Source organism: Mastomys coucha, unplaced genomic scaffold (assembly GCF_008632895.1).
Source record: "Mastomys coucha isolate ucsf_1 unplaced genomic scaffold, UCSF_Mcou_1 pScaffold9, whole genome shotgun sequence".
In the NCBI taxonomy this organism is placed as follows: domain Eukaryota; kingdom Metazoa; phylum Chordata; class Mammalia; order Rodentia; family Muridae; genus Mastomys; species Mastomys coucha.
In genome coordinates this window covers 43079075-43098069 of record NW_022196915.1, presented here as the reverse complement: position 1 = coordinate 43098069, position 18995 = coordinate 43079075, and the positions used below count along the sequence as shown (strand labels likewise).

Genomic DNA, 18995 nt, shown 5'->3' with positions numbered 1-18995 from the left:
CTGGAACTCACTCTGTAGACCATACTGGCCTCGAACTCAGAAATATGCCTGTTTCTGCCTCTCAAACACCACTGCCTGGCTTAGTCAGGGTTTCTATTCTTGCACAAACATCATGACCAAGAAGCAAGTAGTGGAGGAAAGGGTTTATTCAGCTTATACTTCCATATTGTTGTTCATCACCAGAGGAAATCAGGACTGGAACTCAAGCAGGAGCTGATGCAGAGGCCATGGAGAGATGTTCCTTACTGGCTTGCTTCTCTTGGCTTGCTCAGCTTGCTTTCTTATAGAACCCAAGACTACAAGCCCAGGGATGGCACCACCTACAATGGGCCCTCCCCAGAACAAAAGAAAAAAAAAGAGCCAGGTATGATGAGACCCATGTTAGCAACCCTAGCACTTAAGACTTGAAAGCAAGCCGGGCGAGCAAGCCAGGCGGTGGTGGCGCACAGGCAGATTTCTGAGTTCGAGGCCAGCCTGGTCTACAGAGTGAGTTCCAGGACAGCTGGGGCTACAGAGAAACCCTGTCTCGAAAAACCAAAAGAAAAAAAAAAAACAAAAAAAAACCAAGACTTGAAAGCAGGCAGAGGCCAGTCAGAGCTACACAGTGAGACTAATTGAGAAAATGCCTTACAGCTGGATCTTATGAAGGCATTTCCTCAAGAGAGGCTCCTTTCTATGTGATAACTCCGGCTTGTTTCAAGTTGACACATAAAACCACCTAGTATAAAGCCCTAGGCTCTCAGGCTGCCCTTCCCCTCTTCCACTCTACTCTCTTACTCTCTCATCTGCCTGATACTCAAATACCCTCTCCACCTCCTAAGCATCTACAAAGCTAACACATCCACTGTCTCCCACCAGTGTCCTATGTCTCCTCCCTCCTTTGAACATTTCTTCGATTTCCTCAGAACACTTCTTCCTATGAAACCCACTCTCTTGTGAGCACAGATTTGGTAAAATTGAAGTCTGCAATTGCATCTAAAAGCATTTTGAGCATCCTTCCACTGTGGTTCTAGATCTTCTGGATGCAGCTCTGTGGGAAGAGTATGTGAGGCCCTGCAGTTAGTCCTTATTTCCCAAACATTTGTTGTCCCCAATTCTCATGTCACAGTATCTCACCAGAAAAGTTTAAGAACTAAATGTGAGGATCCTAGAGATCTCAGGAAGTGAGAGGAAGATGGTTAAGGAGAGCACTGGGTCATATAGTCTTTACTGAAGGAGATTCAAAGCTTGATTTCTCTCTCTCTTTCTCTCTCTCTCTCTCTCTCTCTCTCTCTCTCTTTCTCTCTCTCTCTCCTCCCCTTTCCCCCCATCCTCTGTGTGTGTGTGTGTATGTGCATGTGCGTGCGTGCATGCATGCGTGTGAGAGAGTGCTGAAGGAGAGTCCAGAAGAAAGGACTAAGAATGTAATAATGCATATTCTGCTTCCAAGCCCATTGGCAAAAGAGTGTGGGCTTCATTGGAACACATGTTCTCAAGAAGGTGAAGAAATGTACAAAGGGGCAAAGGTGCATAGGGCCTTTTGCTGATGGATGTGTTGGCTTTGAAGACACTTGGGAGTTGAGAGACTCAAGTCACTAGAGTGTAGTGCAGGTGAGAGAAAAAGAGAGTTTTATAGATGAGGTGAGGGGTCGCTGGAGCTGAGTGAGGGCCTTTTGTTGGACATAGGTTTCCTTGCAGAAAGAGATGAGATTGCAGAGTTTACAGTGGAACCAGTTCTGGTGAAGACTGGAGAGTCTAGGCAATGGTTTGACTTATTCTGTCCTTCATAAGCTCTCTCTATTTTTTTCTAACTCTACTAATTCCTCTCTAAATGAGGCCTCTATGTCTACCCTGCCTAAGCTTATGGCTTCTTTCCTCTAACTTTTATTTTCTTCAATTGTTACTATTTAATATTTCATGTAATATAACTTATTTGAATATTTTCCACACTAGACTCTTACTTGTATTGTCTAGTTTTATGTCAACTTGACATAAGCTAGAGTCATTTTGGAAGAGGAAACCTCAATTGAGAAAATACTGTCACTATACTGGCTTGTAGGCAACCCTCTGGAACCTGTCTGTCTGTCTCTCCCCCCCTCTTTTTCTCTTCCTTCCTTCCTTTCTTTTTTCTTTCTTCCTTCCTTCCTTCTTTTCTAGCTTCCTTTCTTTCCAACTTCACTTTATTTCTCCCCCTCCAAACATAATATTTCTATTAATTATTTGGAGATTTCGTACAATGCACCCCAGTTACATCTTCCTGTTGTTCCTAGGTCCACATTCTCAACCCTTGTGCCACCCATCTCCTCCAAAAAGAGAAATACACTAAGTTCAATCTGTGTTGCTCATGTACTTACAGGTGCATGATCAAACTCCTGGCCCCTTCAAGAAAACTGAGTCCTTCCCCATGCCCTCCACCAGAACTCCAGCATCCTTATCACAGTTTTTAAGGAAGAACTCTCTTCAATAGCTTCATATCTGGGAGGGGGGCTTGTCACAGAAGCCTTCAATGTCACTCATTCTCAGTTATGAATCTGCAGTCACCAATACCACTGCAAAAGAAGCTTCCTTGCCCATAGGAGCTCATGGAAGCATGGATCATAGACTTCTACTTGGTTTCCAGTTGTAGCACAGAACATAGATCTTAACATGGCCTGGTAGCAGCATGGAGGTTTTTCCAAAGAGCTTATCTTCATCTCCAACGACTCAGAGTCAGGGTGATCGTGCAGTTGGGGAGCACATTGGGGGCAGGACCTGTGGTGTATTTTCTTGTTTTTTTTTTGTTTTTGTTTTTTTGTTTGTTTTTAGAGACAAGGTTTCTCATAATCTTGGCTGTCCTGGAACTCACTCTGTAGACCAGGCTGGCCTCGAACTCAGAAATCCTCCTGCCTCTGCCTCCTAAGTGCTGGGATTAAAGGCATGTGCCACCACTGCCTGGCTATATTTTCTTGATTAATGACTGATGGGGAAGGGTCCAGTTTACTGGGAGATGCTACCCTTGGACTGGTGGTCCTGGGTGCTATAAGAAAGCAGCCTGAGCAAGCCATGAGGAGCAGGCCAGTAAGCAGCACTCCTTCATGGCCTCTACATCAGCTCCTGCCTTTGGGGTCCTGCTCTGGCTTCTCTAAGTGATGGACTTAAGTTGTAAGGTAAAATAAACCCTTTAAGGAAGGTTTGCTCCTCAAGTTGCTTTTGGTCATGGTGTTTTATCACAGCAATAGAAACCCTAAGATGCTTGTTAACAGCCATATGTACCCACAGTCTGAAACAATAGAACGTGAAATTAGAAATGTTAGTGGAGTAAAATCAAACATACTAAAGGAAGGAGCCCACTTTCCCTCTGTATTTTCTTACTCTCACAGTAGTGTAGTTCAACACTAAATAAAGTCTGATGATTGATACAGGATGCTCCTATAACTTGAGCCAGTGTAATTTGTATTGTTGAATACTGAGTGAGCACAAATAATACTTTGGAGTACGGAATTTATTTTAAATGCAAATGTCTGGCTTTTTTTTTTTTTTTCAATTTTAGCAAATTTACCACCTTCCTTCTATTTGTGTGGGGCTAGGCAGTGGAGGGTATATAGGTTCTTCCAGGATCTCCACAGTTTGGTAGGAGATGAATGATCACGGTAGCAAAATGTCACTAATACAGAGATTAGTGCCAACCGTTGATGCCAAGGCCATCTGAAGACAGAGGAGGACTGCCAGTGGCTGAGGAGTTGCGCAGGTTGGGAGGAATGTTACCAGCAGGCAGGCGGAGCCGGGTGGAGGGGTGTTAGGGTGATGGTTCTTTTGTTCATCCCCAACAGGGCAAAGAAACAAGCATGTAGTATCTGACATTGATTGTGCCTTCCTAAGTGATCTAGCACTTGTATATCTTCGTGATTGAATGATTGTATATCAGCAGTGTCCTGAGGTTTCTGATCTACTCACTTTAGGTTTTTGAAGGCAAAGCTCAAGCCAACCAAGCAGTTTATTACTTAATTGATTTTTTCATTAAAGTCTTTAAATGCGTGAGTGTGTGTGTGTGTGTGTGTGTGTGTGTGTTTACATGTATGCTATGCATGAATTCTGAGTTCAGAGGATAATTTGTAGGCGTTGTCTCTTCTACCATGTGGGATATGAGGATTGAATTCATGTTGTCAGGTTTGGTTACTGAACTAACTTGCCATTCCCTGATAAAGTCTTTTGTGCATTTAGTATTAGTTTTTGTGTTGGGTTGAGGCTTGAGCTACTTTGGGTAAAGCATATATTTTAATGAATACTTATTGTCAGCTTTCTTTTTCACAGGTGTTGGAAGTCAGTAGGTGTTCTGGCTTTCCCAGTGTTTGAATTGGGTCATTAGATTAAAATGTTCCTGATGCCAGACTCTTCAGAGTTAAACAGTGGGCAGAACTTCCTAACCCAGTGGATGACCAGTCCCTCTCGGGCTGGGGTCATACTAAATCGAGGATTTCCTATTTTGGAAGCAGATGAGAAGCAAGCAGCGACAACTGATTCTACCAGCTTCCCTGTTAAGGCCACCCATTTCTCAAATAGCTTCAGTATTAGTAGTGAAGAGGACTCATTTCACGAAGAACAGAAGTTGGAGGCTGGAGGGCCTTATACACCATGGTCCAAAAACCCTGAAGCTCATCCAGTCTTTCCTTCAGTCAGAAAGGAACCAACAGCAGCATGTCAGGATGCCCCGGGACGCCAGGAGGAGAGCAACAATGACTTTATGCCTGATCTCACAAGTGAATTCAAAGAAGTGGCTAATAAAAACCCACTTTTTAAAAAACTGGAACAGGTAGGGTTTGCCCTTATAGATATTTATTTGTATTGTTATAGACATTGTATGACTGGTCATCTTGTTTCTCCTTTACTCAGAATTCTCAAAATTCCAAAATGTTTGTCTAATGTGAAATGTTAAGATGTGTTTGGTATACATGTACCATAAACACAAAATGAAGCAGTTAAGATAAATTCATGTTTTTCAATTGCCACCTCATTTGGTAAGAATGAAGTTAGAAATGGGTGAACAAATGTTGCAGGAAATATTAAAAAATGACTGGCAGGCTTCCCGTGCTACTGATGGCCACTCTCTGTCCTGGTGCGGGCCTGTGGGGCTACTCTCTGCCCTCCAACTCGTTCGTGGGGCCGGAGTTCCCAAGTTCCCTTCACTGCCATGCCAGCCCCATGCAAGGACCGTTCACCTGCCACAACACTCAGCAACCCAGTCGAAACAAAACTCTAGAAGCTTATAATTAACAAGTCAGATTTATATATCAATAAATTCTCAGTTCACAAGATGCCAATACAGTATTTTCAGAACCAATTGATAATGATAAAAGCTGCCCACCTAGATTAGACAAGTTATCCCAATTATTCTAACCTTTATGATATCATAACTACCTGTGGCTATTTAAAGCCATGCTAGTTCAGGTTCTTCTTCCTGTCAGTCTACTCCCTTCTTGGCTTTTTTTTTTTTTTCCTCAGATGCTCTCTATCTTTGTAACTCTTAGCTCCACCTCCCCTTTCCCTGCCCAATTGCAGGCCCCCTGATGCACTAATATTTTAGTGTGACCGGACAGGGAAAATCCTTTCGCAATCAAGAAAATAGTTGATATCCTGGTACACCCATCCTCTTACAAACTCAAAGGGGTTGTTCCCCCAACCCCTACTTCTTATTTGCAATACTGGTATGATTTCCTTTAGTAGAAATTAGATTTTAGTGTTCTTGTGGCAAATGTTTACCACAATGGATGAACACCCAAAAGTGGGTGTTTTTAACTGGGAAGTTGGTAGAGACATTTGTAAGGCAAATTTGTTCTTGTGGCAAAGATTTACTTTTTGGGTAGTCTTTCTCTGAAATTACTTGTCAGGGACAATCTAGGAGGAAGAATGAAATTAATATCACTGTTAAGGGACATCCGGAAGCATAACACTACTTTGATTTTACCTTTAAAAAGCTGAAAGAGATCCAGCAGAAGAAGCAGGAGCAGCTGAAGAGGCAGCAGCTGGAACAGCTGCAGAGGCTCATGGAGGAGCAAGAGAAGCTGCTCACCATGGTGTCTGCACAGCACTTGTTTCCAGGTATGTTCCCTCATACTTGGCCACCAGTTAACACGAGACAAAGTTTCACGTGCTTCTTTTCTTAATTGCTCAGCAGTTTCTACATTCCTGTCACGGGCTGGAAACTCCAACTTGTTCAGGGCCGGGTAGATAATTGTGAAATGATGGTGTGATAATGCTTGAACTGGAGATGCTCTATCGCTCTGGAGTTTATGTGCTATACTTGAAGACATTCTCGTATATACAAGGCACTGAGGGCTGAACCCAGGGCCTTACATGTGCTAAGCATGTGCTCACTGAGCCACATGCCCAGCTAGCAGTCATTGGTTTGGGATGAAAAAAAAAATGTAGTAGAATAGAAGCTAAGTTATGTGTGTAGTTACTGGTATCTAGCTCCTGGCTGATGCATGGAAACTATTCAGTGCTACAATGGTAAAACTTTAGAAACCATTTTACTTTACTGAAGAGCTGTGTTTCCCAGGGTAGTAGGTGACAGTATTCTCTTGTATGCTGTGTCTGTTAACAGAAAGCATCAGGAGCTTACCAGAGAAAAGAGTGCTGAAATTTGATCTGGAACAGTGGCTTGAAAGCTTTTCTAACCACACTCCATAGTAACAGAAACACTCTCAGTCCCGATTCAGGACAAGCAAATTCCACATCAGTGCTCGTTAGTGTGCCTGGTGTGAGTAGTAGGGATGTTTTCCACTTGTCTGTGCACTACCACGCTCAGTTTATTCAGTATGGGAGATTGAACCTAGGTCTTTGTGCATGCTAGGCAAGTACTGTACCAATTGAGTATATCTCCAGCCCTATTGTGAAAATTTTCATCTGGGATAACATGTTCAATGGATCGTGTTTCTTAAATTACAAGCAGTGATCTGGAGCAGTATGTTTGCTTTTTGGCAGTACCTCTATATACTTTAGAGGTTCAGGAAAGGCCTGTTCTCTGCTGGACACTGAGAATACAGAGAAGACATTGGCGTGAATATTTTTAAATGAGTGGGCCAAGTGTGACTGGGTAGAAGAGGGTTGGGGGAATAAAAAATGTGGATGCTTTTTAGGAGAAATAAAGAAAACCTGTAGTCTTTATATCTATATGAAATTTTATATATCTATACCTGTACATACATAGACACATAGACACACACACAGACACTCACACATACACACATACACACACATACACACACAGAGTATAGACAGGGACAGGGTCTCATTACGTAGCCCTGCCAGCCCTGGAACTCTTTATGTTGACCAGGCGGGCCTCAAACTCAGAGTTCTACTTACCTCTATTTCCCAGGTGCACTACCACACTTAGCTTATCTTAAAATAATTGAATAGTTTATAATTGTTTTGAGGAATCCATAAACACTAAAGATGATTTGAATACAAGATTCTGACTTTTTAATCATAAAATACACATATGATAAGAGAGGCGGGGGCAGATTGAAGTTACTAACGTGAGAACCATACTGAATTTGGGACACTTAGCTTGAACACAACAGGATTTTCAGTTTTCTTAATTTGACTTACTTTTTGGTGCTGGATAGTGGACCCAGGGCCCTGTACCTATCAGGCATAAGCTCTGTCGCTGAGCACTTGGCTTTCAGACTTGGTAGTTTCAAGATGCAAAATCGATCTCCTTCCCTCTCTTTTTCTTTTCTTTCCTTCTTTCTGTCTTTCTTCCTTCCTTCCTTTCTTTCTTCCTTCCTTCCTTTCTTCCTTCCTTTCTTCCTTTCTTTCTTTCTTTCTTTCTTTCTTTCTTTCTTTCTTTGTTTCTTTGTTTCTTTGTTTCTTTCTCTTTCTCCCTTCCTTCCTTCCTTCCTTCCTTCCTTATAACAAGGTCTAATTTATTTTCTTCTTCACTTTTCATTAAAGATAGTGGGTTTCATTGTGGAATTTCATACATAGATATTTGTGGTTCCAGTGGGTGGCTTGCTGCTGCAGCCTGGAGCTCTCTCTCTCTCTGTAGCTGAGGCCTGTGGTGGGGCACATTAGTCAAGAAGGAGGCAATGTATAAATGAGATATTTTATTATAGGAAAGAGAAAATAGGCCAGTCAAGTAGAGAGAAGGAAAGGAGAGGAAGGAGAGAGAGAAAGGAAAGAAAAGAAAGCAAGAGAGCAAGAAGGCAAAAGAAGAGAACAAAGAGCAGGAAAGAGAGGAAGAAGGCACGAGAAGAACAAAGAGCAAGAGAGGAAAGAGGGCAAGAGAGGAAGAAAAGAAGCAAGGGAGGAGACAAAGAGCTAGAGAGCAAGAAAGGGAGGAGGGAGTGAACCGATCCTTATATTGTATGGGGCGTGGCTATCTGTCTTTGGGGCAAGGCATGCCTGGCTGTGGTCAGTGACTGGGGGTAGGGTCCAATTAGAATGCTGGGAGCTTGGGGCATTGATAGAGCACACATCTCCTACAGGGGCAGCTGTGAGGGGTTGTGACTGAAACAGAAGCCAAAGACTCAGGAGTTATAACTGAGCTCCTTCTGCCCCCTGCAAGCAGAAACTGCCCACTGAGGCTCCAGGGCTCAAGGCCAATTACTTGACTGAGCCTAAGTTGCCTGAACAGACCACTGCCCCACATATATTCACTGTACTAGGGTCAGTGTCTGTCTGTCTGTCTTCCTTCTTCCCCCACTCCACCAACTGCATTCTTAAATTACTGATGATCCCAAGGATTTTTTTGTTGTAAAGGATGTGTTTATGAGTAGGTTATAGTGTTAGTCAGCCCTTCATTGCTGTGATGGGATACCCAAAATAAACAATGCAGAAAGGAACACTGTTGATCTGCCTCATGTTCTGAGGTGTTGGCCCATGTTGCTAGGTCCTGTTGCTGTGGCTCTGTGGCAGCTTCATATGCTATGGTTGGAGCAGGTAATGGAGGAGCTGCTCACTTCCCAATGACTGAGATGTAGTGTCCTTTTTGAGGGGACACCCTCAATATCCTAATTCCTTCCTACTTGGCTCCACCTCCTAAAGGTCTATCATGTCCCAGTATAGTCACCAGCTAGGGAACAGGCTTTTAGTCTTGAGTGTTACTGGGGCTGTACTCTGGAAAGCAGTATGGAGGGTCCTCAAGAAGTTGAAAGCTGGTCTACCACAAGATGTAGCTGTACCACTTTTAGAAATCAGCCGATTCATGTACTTCTTTTTTTTTGTTTTTTTTTATTTTGTTTTGGTTTTGTTTTTTGTTTTTTGAGACAGGGTTTCTCTGTATAACCCTGGCTGTCCTGGAACTCACTCTGTAGACCAGGCTGGCCTCAAACTCAGAAATCCTCTTGCCTCTGCCTCCTAAGTGCTGGGATTAACACACATTAAAGGTGTGCGCCACCACCGCCCAGCTGATTCATGTACTTCTATATTAGGTCCCTGGAATGATATTGTTTTAGTAAAATATTTGAAAAGAATTTTGCCTTTTGTATGGTTACATTATTAGGGAAAAGGAGCACTTTAATATCTTTCAGATAATTGTGGACATTCCTCTTTGTGTGCTAAGCAAGTGGTCTTTTCTTAAGTGGCTGTTCCTATTATGGAATCTGAAACCATATCAATGAACTTTTCACAATGAGTTGAGTATCTAGACATTTTAAATACATTGTTTTTCATATTTATGATATAATGTATTGGTTATCCAGGAAATAGTGATTTGATGAGTTATATAGGTTTTCAGAACATTGACAGTTCTCACACAATTCAAAAAATTGCATGTAGGTGGCTCAAGCCTTTAATCCCAATCTTTGGGAGGCAGAGGCAGGCAGATCTCTAAGTTCTGGCCAGTCTGGTCTACATAGTGAGTTCCAGGACAGTCAGAGATACATAGTAAGATGCTATCTCAAAGCAACAACAACAAAAATTGCATGTTTTAATATTACCATGAACCCTATCTTAAATGTCTTGAAGTATTATAAAGCTGCCTATAACAATAAATTTAGGCTATTCTGCTTTGTGCTCCTGGAGGTTGCTGCTTTTAGCCACCCATCCAGGAGCTATCTGTATTCTCAAATGGAAGACACACACACACACACACACACACACACACACACACACACACACACGCCTAAATCTTCCTCTGCTACCCCAGGCCCAGTTTGGGGAGTGGCCAGTGGCCACCCACCCAAATTCTCACATGGCTCCTTGGCTCTCTGTCCTGCAGCTCTAAATCTGATCTCTCTCCCACTGCATTGTGGTGATTATCTCTGTTCTTTCTCCTGCGTCTTAGCCTGCGCAAATCTAAGGGTCCCGTCTTGTCTCCCTTTGCCCAGCCATTGGTCCCTGGTATCTTTATTGACTGATCAAAAACCAATTGGGGACAAGGACCTTCAGAGTTGGGACATGTAGATTCCCCATTAAATCAAAGCATTAGAACCAATCTCCAAGAGTTGCCAGACTCACTGTGGCACCTGCCTTCCAGAATTGCAAGATTTATTTGAAAGACCAAATTATGCCTTTAGCAACATATACTGTGAGCTGCTTTCTTTGAGGTCACAGCATTTATTCTTTTTTGAGAAAATGACTGTCAAAAATACAGGTTTAAATAATCATAGTTTGACTGCTACTCATTCTTGTAAATCAGTGTTGTTCCCTGAGTAAAGGGAGTCTGCAGTTTACTTGCATAACCCCTTCATGGCTTACATTAGGCATGAGTTATGTGTAATTGCCATTGCTCAAGGTTTGAGATTTAATAAAATTAAATATATTTAAAATTAAAATATATGTATTTAAATATATTGTACTTAATTAAAATTTAATAGTATATATATACATAATGCATCTATTTTTTGTTTTTTTCTTTTTTGTTTTTTTTTATAAATTAATTTGTTTTTGTTGTTGTTGTTGTTGTTGTTGTTGTTGTTGTTTTTTGAGACAGGGTTTCTCTGTGTAGCCCTGGCTGTCCCAGAATTCACTCTGTAGACCAGGCTGGCCTTGAACCCAGAAATCTGCCTGCCTCTGCCTCCCAAGTGCTGGGATTAAATGTGTATGCCAACACTGCCTGGCCAATTAATTTGTTTTTTATACTCCAGTTGCTCCATATCCCACCCCCACTGTCTCCACATGGATGCCCCCATCTCCTACCCTACCTGACCTCTAAACTCCCTGAGGCCACCAGTCTCTTGAGGGTTAGGTGCATCATCTCTGAATGAACAGAGACAAGGCAGTCCTCTGCTGTATATGTGTTAGGGGCCTCATATCAGCTGGTGTATGCTGTCTGTTTGGTGGTCCAGTGTTTGAGAGATCTCGGGGGTTCAGATTAATTGAGACTGCTGGACCTCCTAAAGTATCGCCCTTCTCCTCAGCTTCTTTCAGCTTTCCCTAATTCAACAACAGGGGTCAGCTGCTTCTGTCCATTGGTTGGGTGCAAATATCTGCCTCTGACTCTTTCAGCTGCTTGTTGGGTCTTCTGGAGGGCAGTCATGCTAGGTCCCTTTTTGTGAGCGCTCCACAGCCTCAGTAATAGTGTCAGGGCTTGGGACCTTCCCTTGAGCTGGATCCCACTTTGAGCCTGTCGCTAGTCCTTCTTTTCCTCAGGCTCCTCTCCATTTCCATCCCTGTTCTTTCAGACAGGAACAATTATGGGTCAGAGATGTGACTGTGGGATGTCAACCCCATCCCTCACTTGATGCCCTGTCTTCCTGCTGGAGGTGGGCTCTATAAGTTCCTTCTCCCTACTGTTGGGCATTTCATGTAAGTCCCTTCCTTTGAGTCCCGAGAGTCTCTTACTTCCCAGGTCTCTGGTGAATTCTGGAGGGTTCCCTCAACCTCCTGTTTCATGAGGTTGCCTGTTTCCATTCTTTTTCCTGGCCTTCAGGGCTTCAGTCCTTTTCCCTCACCCAATACCAGATCAGGTTCCTTACTCCTCCACTTCTGTCCACTCTCCCTCCCAGATCCCTCCCTCCCCATTTGTGATTGCTTTCTTCTCTCTCCCAAATGGGACTGAGGTGTCCTAACTTGGGCACTTCAGCTTGTTGACCTTTTTGAGTTCTGTGGACTGTATCTTGGGTATTATGTACTTTTTTGGGGGCGTGGGGCTAATATCCACTTATTGGTGAGTACTTATCAACATGCTTCTATTTTTGAGACGGATCTCATTCTATAACCCCATCTGGCTTGGAACTTGCTGTGATAACCAGACTGGCCTTAAATTGGTTATCAATTGAGAATTTAATGTATTTTGATTATATCTGCTCACTTATTCTATCTGACTGCATGTGACATACCCTTCATGGCTCATGAGTTCAGTTAGTGCTGCTTACAAGAGTATGGAGCCATCTACTGGTACACAGCAGCCTTCCACAGTCCACATGCCTGTAGGAAACCCATGTGGTAGCACATGCTTTTAATCCCAGCACTTGGGAGGAGAGACAGGTAGATTTCTGAGTTTGAGGCCAGCCTGGTGTATAGAGCAAGTTCCAGGACAGCTAGAACTGTTACACAGAGAAACAAATTTTTCTAAACAAAACAAAACAAAACACTCAAAATATTAAAAAAAAAAAAAAAAAAAAGAAAGAAAGAAAATTTACTCTTTTTTTTCTAGTAGCTGTTTAGCCAAACAATACTAGTTGGTTTCGTTCCTAGGGCTTATAACCTCCCCAGAGCTGAGCTCTTGACCAGGTTTACAGTTATTATTAGACATAGTACCCTCCTGTGGAGCAGGCTGCAGATTCAGTAAGGAACAGTTAACATGTAACAGCCATTCCTCTATTGTGCCCATGGGCACATTTTGCCTGGCAGTTCAGTGCTGTAGCATGTGGGATCCAGCACTGGGTAAGGCAGTTGATGACTCTTCTCCCAGCGTCCTGTGTAGCATCTTTGGGCTCCGTGAAGGCTTGGCTGCAGCATTTCTAAGTAGAAGGTAATAGCATTTCAGGCTGTGGCTGCACAGCCGAGTAAGCACTGCGGTCCCTCCTTGAACTGAGGGAGGTTCCAGCAGGTTTCTAGGTTGCCTTTGCTTTACCAATAGATAATTTGTAAAAGTAATTTTAACTTCGTAGGTTTCCTGAGAGGGTCTTGAAGATCTTTAGGGGTGAGTAGATCATATTTTGGCTGCCCTGGGATCTTTTACCAAAAAACTCTTTAGGTTCTGCTGGAATGTCTGCCATTCCAAATATTTAGATGCCAGGCAAGCACTCTGCCAATCCCAGCAGTGGGGACTGTTCTATTAAATGCTTCTCCATGTATCTATATTCCAAATTTAGATGAGGCAATTAGGTGAACAAGGCTGGCAGCAGGATTTCATGGGCTGGTATGGCAGACAGGGCATCTATATGCCTTCCATGCTCTGAGAAGTGACATACAGCCCAGCTGACGTAGACGAAATAGACAAAAGGAACATACATTTAGAAACTAAAGAGTCAGTAATAATCCCTTTATCTAACAACATGAAAGTTTTAGGGTTGTTCTGAAGGAGAAATGATTAGTCACTAGACATTAGCCCTAATGGCAGCTCAGATAGTTTGTATAGATGCTAGCTGCATTGCTTTGCACCTCTGCCTGCCTGTCCCTGGATGACAGAGTTGGCAGCTGCCAAGGCGTTTTCACAGATGACCCAGGAATGGTGCCTTCCGAGCCAGTGTACTGTAACTGCCATCTTCAGCCTGTATAGAAAACCTAGTATAAATATTCTCTAACCTTAAAGTATGTGACATTTGTTTACTTTGGATTTTAAGGTTTTGTACTTTCACTAAATGACGTGCTAATATGGAGAAAAATACTTCTATTATTTTGAAAACTACTTTGTGGGGTGAATGGTCACTACTGCACAAAATTCCAAGCATTGTAGGACAGTCTGAGCTTTGTTGATTTTTTTCATTTATAAGGTACGTTACTGCCTGATGATGAGAGCCAGAAGCATCTATCTCCAGGAGATTTAACCTTAGGAGAGAAGGCCACTCTGCCACCACACAGCTGCCCAAATCCAACCCAAGAAAACTCCCGTGCTTCCAACATTTTACCTGATGAACAAAGTAATTTCTGTAGAGCTACTCAACAAGATTCTGTTTTAAGTTCAAAAAATCCTTCTGATTTGTTTTATGAGTCACAATATCGAGACGTACACGTGAAAAGAAATGATTTAAAGGAAGAAAGCCCTAACCACCCTTCAGGTGAGTCACGTAACTGAGTTATAAAGTTGTTCTAAGACAAGGGCCATCCTTTCCACTTGTACTCCATCCTCTGCTGCTTTAACTATAAGGTCCCCATGCTGTACAGCACTGACCCTAAGCTGGGTTTTGATCCTCATTCCTACCTCAGACTTCACAGATAGCATGGGGTCTTCAAAGAGGGAGGCAGTGAGTTCTGCATCAAGTGTTTGAGAGAATTTGGGGCTGATAAAAAAATCTTTGTAACAGCTTTGGCAGGTGAGAGCTGACCAGCTACAGGTCAACTGTGACATGTGAAAAATGTTGTCTTTGTAGTACTTCTGTGTTCCCAGCAATGAGACATATTCCTGCCAGAGAATTGGTCTTACTGTTTGATGGTAACAAACTCCACAGCTCACTTGGCTTTTCTGATGTATTTTCCCTACCCTCTCTCTTCTATATGTGTGTGTGTGTGTGTGTGCACGTGTGCGTGTGCATGTGTGTGTGTGGACACAGAGAGAGAGAGAGAGACAGAGAGAAAAGAGAAAGAGAGGCAAGAGAAAAGAGAGTCAGAGACGGGGCAGACAGGCTGACAGGCGATAGAATTTAAAACATTACACATGCTAGATCAGTGCTCTACCACAGTGTTACATTCCTCTAGCTAATCTTTTTTTCTTTTTCATTTTAATGTACGTGCACGTGTGTGTGCTGTGCATATGGAAGCCCAGTGTTGGTGTTGGGAATCATCCTATTACTCTTGAGGTTGGGCTCAGTCACAGTCAGAGTCTCCAGTGTGGCCAGTCCTGCCCTGGGGATCAGCTGCCTGCCTTCTGAGGCTCCAGATTCCAGTCCTCATGCTACCATGGCAAGAGCTGTAATCATTGAGCCGTCTCCTCAGTCCAGCCAATCTTTAAAACAAAACAGCTCTGCTTCTTATCCCACTTCCTTTCTTTACAGTTTTAAAATTATGAATATCATATGATAATTGTGTTTATTTTTTATTTAACTTGGAAAACTCTTATGGTATTTTCTATAATCATCATTATTAGAATAGCCATCAGATAATACATCTATTTAATATATGTTTTATAGAGAGTCAAAGTTATTTTCAACAATTTCTAAAATTTAAATTGAATGTGTCTTCATGATTTTTTTTTTTTTGTAATTTATGTTACAGAAAAACACAGCATAATAAAAAGAGTCTATATTTAGTCTTTAGAATTAGGTCCCCTTTGCCTAATGCTTTCTTCCCAACCTAGAGGAAGGCATTGATAAGGAGACGTCTAATGCCCTTTCCTCCTCCTTTATTTGTTTGTTTTTTGTTTTACTGGAGGCCTTGGCTATCCTCGACCTCACTCTGTAGACCAGGCTGGCCTAGAACTCATTGCCTCTGCTTCTCAAGTGTTGGGATGAAATGTGTGTGCCACCACACCCGGCTCCTTTCCTTCTTTTTACACAGTGTAGGTTCTTCTTATTTTGGAAAATTTCAAATATCCAGAATAATTAAAAGATCACTGCAGTGATTGTGGGGTTAATATGTTACATATTTACATTGATACATATAGGAATATGCATATAGATATATCTGTAAATCTTTGGCTATATATATGTGCGTGTATGTGTGTGTATCATTTGTTGAACATTTTATTGTAGGTAGTATTCAGGCATATGCTCTATTTGAAGTATTTTATTATATATGAAGTACAAATTAGAATGTATGTATAGCTATTCTTTTATTATATATAAGGAAGTTAATATCTAAGCCTATTTTGGGGATTTCTTCTATTACCCCCAAAATGATCTTTTACAGTTTTTTAAAAAAATACTTATTTGTATTTCATATATATAAGTATTTGTATATATACTTAGGTGTCATATATATATGTATATGTATATGCAGACGCAGTGCCTGAGGAAGCTAGAAGAGGGCACTGGATCCCTCAGAACAGGATCGCCCAACTTACAGGAGGTTATGAGCCGCCACATGGGTACTGAAACCAAACCCAGGTTTTCTGCAAGAGCAGGAAGTACTTTTAACCAAAGAGCTATCTTTCTAGCCCCCTAAAGTGGCTTTTTAAAAATAAGCATCCAATCAAATTTCTGCATTGTATTTGGTTGTTGTAACTTTATAAACATACCTACTTCCATTGTTGTTTTTTTTTGAGACAAGGTTTCTCTCTGTAGCCTTGGATGTCCTGGTTCTGTCGACTAGGCTGACCTTGAACTCAGAAGTCTGCCTGCCTCTGCCTCCTGAGTGCTGGGATCAAATGTGTGCACCACCCATGACCAGCAATATACTTAATGTTGGGATCTTGGAATGGCTGCAAAAACCACTCAGACAGCCATCTCAGTTAGACAGGGTTGGTTTATTGAACATATACCTCAAGACTGATTGATCAGGGCCACAGACCAGACTCAGGAGCTGACTGAGGCCTCTGGATATTTCTTAGGGCCATTTTATAAAGGAAAACTCACAGTAAACTCATGTGCAGGTTCAGGAAGCTCTGCCCAGTGGCTGGCTCCGACTCAAGCTGATTTGGCTAGCTGCACAGAACAGTTCTAACTGACCTCTATTCTGATTGGTCCTAAATAGAGCTTACAAGCTTAGAGTTGTGGAAAATTTTTTTTTTCTATTTCATTTCTTTTTTTTTATTTACTTTATTTACACTTCAAATGATATCCCCTTTCCTGGTTTCCCCTCCGAAAATAATCCCTGTTCCCTCCCCCCTCTCTCTGCTTACCAACCCACCCCTCCTGCTTCCTGGCATTTCCCTACACTGGGGCATAGAACCTTTACAAGACCAAGGGCCTCTCCTCCCATTGATAACTGACTAGGCCATCCTCAGCTACATATGCAGCTGGAGCTATGAATCCCACCATGTGTACTCTTTGGTTAGTGGTTTAGTCCCTGGGAGCTCTGAGGGTACTAGTTAGTCCATATTGTTGTTCCTCCTAAGGGGCTGTAAACCCCTTCAGCTCCTTGGGTACTTTCTCTAGCTCCTTCACTGGGGACCCTATGCTCAGTCCAATGGCTGTGAGCCTCTACTTCTGTATTAGTCGAGTACTGTCAGCCTCTCAGGAGATAGCTATATCAGGCTCCTGTCATACAGCACTTGCTGGCATCCACAATAGTGTGTGTGTTTGGTGATTGTATATGGAAAGGATTCCCAGGTGGGGCAGTCTTTGGATTGTCCTTCCTTCAGTCTCTGCTCCGTAGTTTGTCTCTGCTACTCCTTCCATGGGTATTTTGTTCCCCCTTCTAAGAAGAATTGAAGTATTCACACTTTGATCTTCTTCCTTCTTGAGTTTCTTGTGGTTTGTGGATTGTATCTTGGGTATTCTGAGCTTCTGGGCTAATATCCTCTTATAAGTAAGTGCATACCATGTGTGTTCTTTTGTGATTGGGTTACTTCACTCAGGATGATATTCTCTAGATTCATCCATTTTCCTAAGAATTTTATAAGTTCATTGTTTTTAATTGCTGAGTAGTACTCCATTGTGTAAATGTACCACATTTTCTATATCCACTCCTCTGTTGAGGGACATCTGGGTTGGTTCCAGCTTCTGGTTATTATAAAGAAGGCTGCTATGAACCTAGTGGAGGATGTGTCCTTATTACATGTTGGAGCATCTTCTGAGTATATGCCCAGGAGTGGTATAGCTGGGTCCTCAGGAAGTACTATGTCTAGTTTCCTGAGGAACCTCCAAACTGATTTCCAGAGTGGTTGTACCAGCTTGTAATCCCACCAGCAGTGAAGGAGTGTTCTTTTTTCTCTATAACCTCGCCAGCACCTGCTATAACCTGAGTTTTTTTTATCCTAGCCATTCTGACTGGTGTGAGGTGGAATCTCAGGGTTGCTTTGATTTGCATTTCCCTGATGACTAAGGATGTTGAACATTTCTTTAGGTGTTTCTCAGCCATTTGATATTCCTCAGTTGAGAGTTCTTTGTTTAGCTCTGTACCCCATTTTTAATAGGGTTATTTGGTTCTCTGGAGTCTAACTTCTTGAGTTCTTTGTATACATTGGATATTAGCTCTCTATCAGATATAGGATTGATAAAGATCTTTTCCCAATCTGTTAGTTGCTGTTTTGTCCCATTGACAGTGTCCTTTGCCTTACAGAAGCTTTGTAATTTTATGAGGTCCCATTTGTCAATTCTTCATCTTAGAGCATAAGCTATTGGTGTTCTGTTCAGGAAAGTTTCCCTTGTGTCCATGTGCTCGAGGCTCTTCCCCACTTTCTTTTCTATTAGTTTCAGTGTATCTGGTTTTATGTGGAGGTCCCTGATCCACATGGACTTGAGCTTTGTACCAGGAGATAAGAATGGATTGATTTGCATTCTTCTACAGGCTAACTGCCAGTTGAGCCAAGCACCACTTGTTGAAAATGCTGTCTTTTTTCCACTGGATAGTTTTAGCTCCTGTGTCAAAAATCAAGCGACCATAAGTGTGTGGGTTCATTTCTGGGTCTTCAGTTCTATTCCATTGATCCACCTGCCTGCCACTGTACCAATACCATGTAGTTTTTAATCACGATTGCTCTGTAGTACAGCTTGAGGTCAGGGATTGTGATTCCACCAGAAGTTCTTTTATTGTTGAGAATAGTTTTTGCTATCCTAGGTTTTTGTTATTCCAGATGAATCTGCAAATTGCTCCTTCCAACTCTGTGAAGAATTGAGTTGGAATTTTGATGGGGATTGCATTGAGTCTGTAGATTGCTTTCGGCAAGATGGCCATTTTTACTATATTAATCCTACCAATCCATGTGCATGGGAGATCTTTCCATCTTCTGAGATCTTCTCTGATTTCTTTCTTCAGAGACTTGAAGAAGTTCTTGTCATACAGATCTTTTATTTGCTTAGTTAGAGTCACACCAAGGTATTTTATATTATTTG

At 42.1% G+C, this 18995-nt stretch overlaps 1 protein-coding gene across 4 annotated transcripts in view; it reads left to right on the top strand.

Annotated features, from left to right (window-relative positions):
- Cenpj (centromere protein J) overlaps window positions 1-18995 on the top strand; it is a 56176-nt gene that overhangs the window by 7066 nt on the left and 30115 nt on the right. For all 4 annotated transcript variants that reach the window (XM_031362566.1, XM_031362565.1, XM_031362563.1 and 1 more), the window contains 3 exons: window positions 4270-4768; window positions 5931-6054; window positions 13839-14123. In XM_031362566.1, coding sequence (XP_031218426.1) covers window positions 4331-4768; window positions 5931-6054; window positions 13839-14123 — 847 coding nt within the window. In that variant the 5' untranslated portion in view covers window positions 4270-4330. The remainder of the gene's footprint in view (window positions 1-4269; window positions 4769-5930; window positions 6055-13838; window positions 14124-18995) is intronic.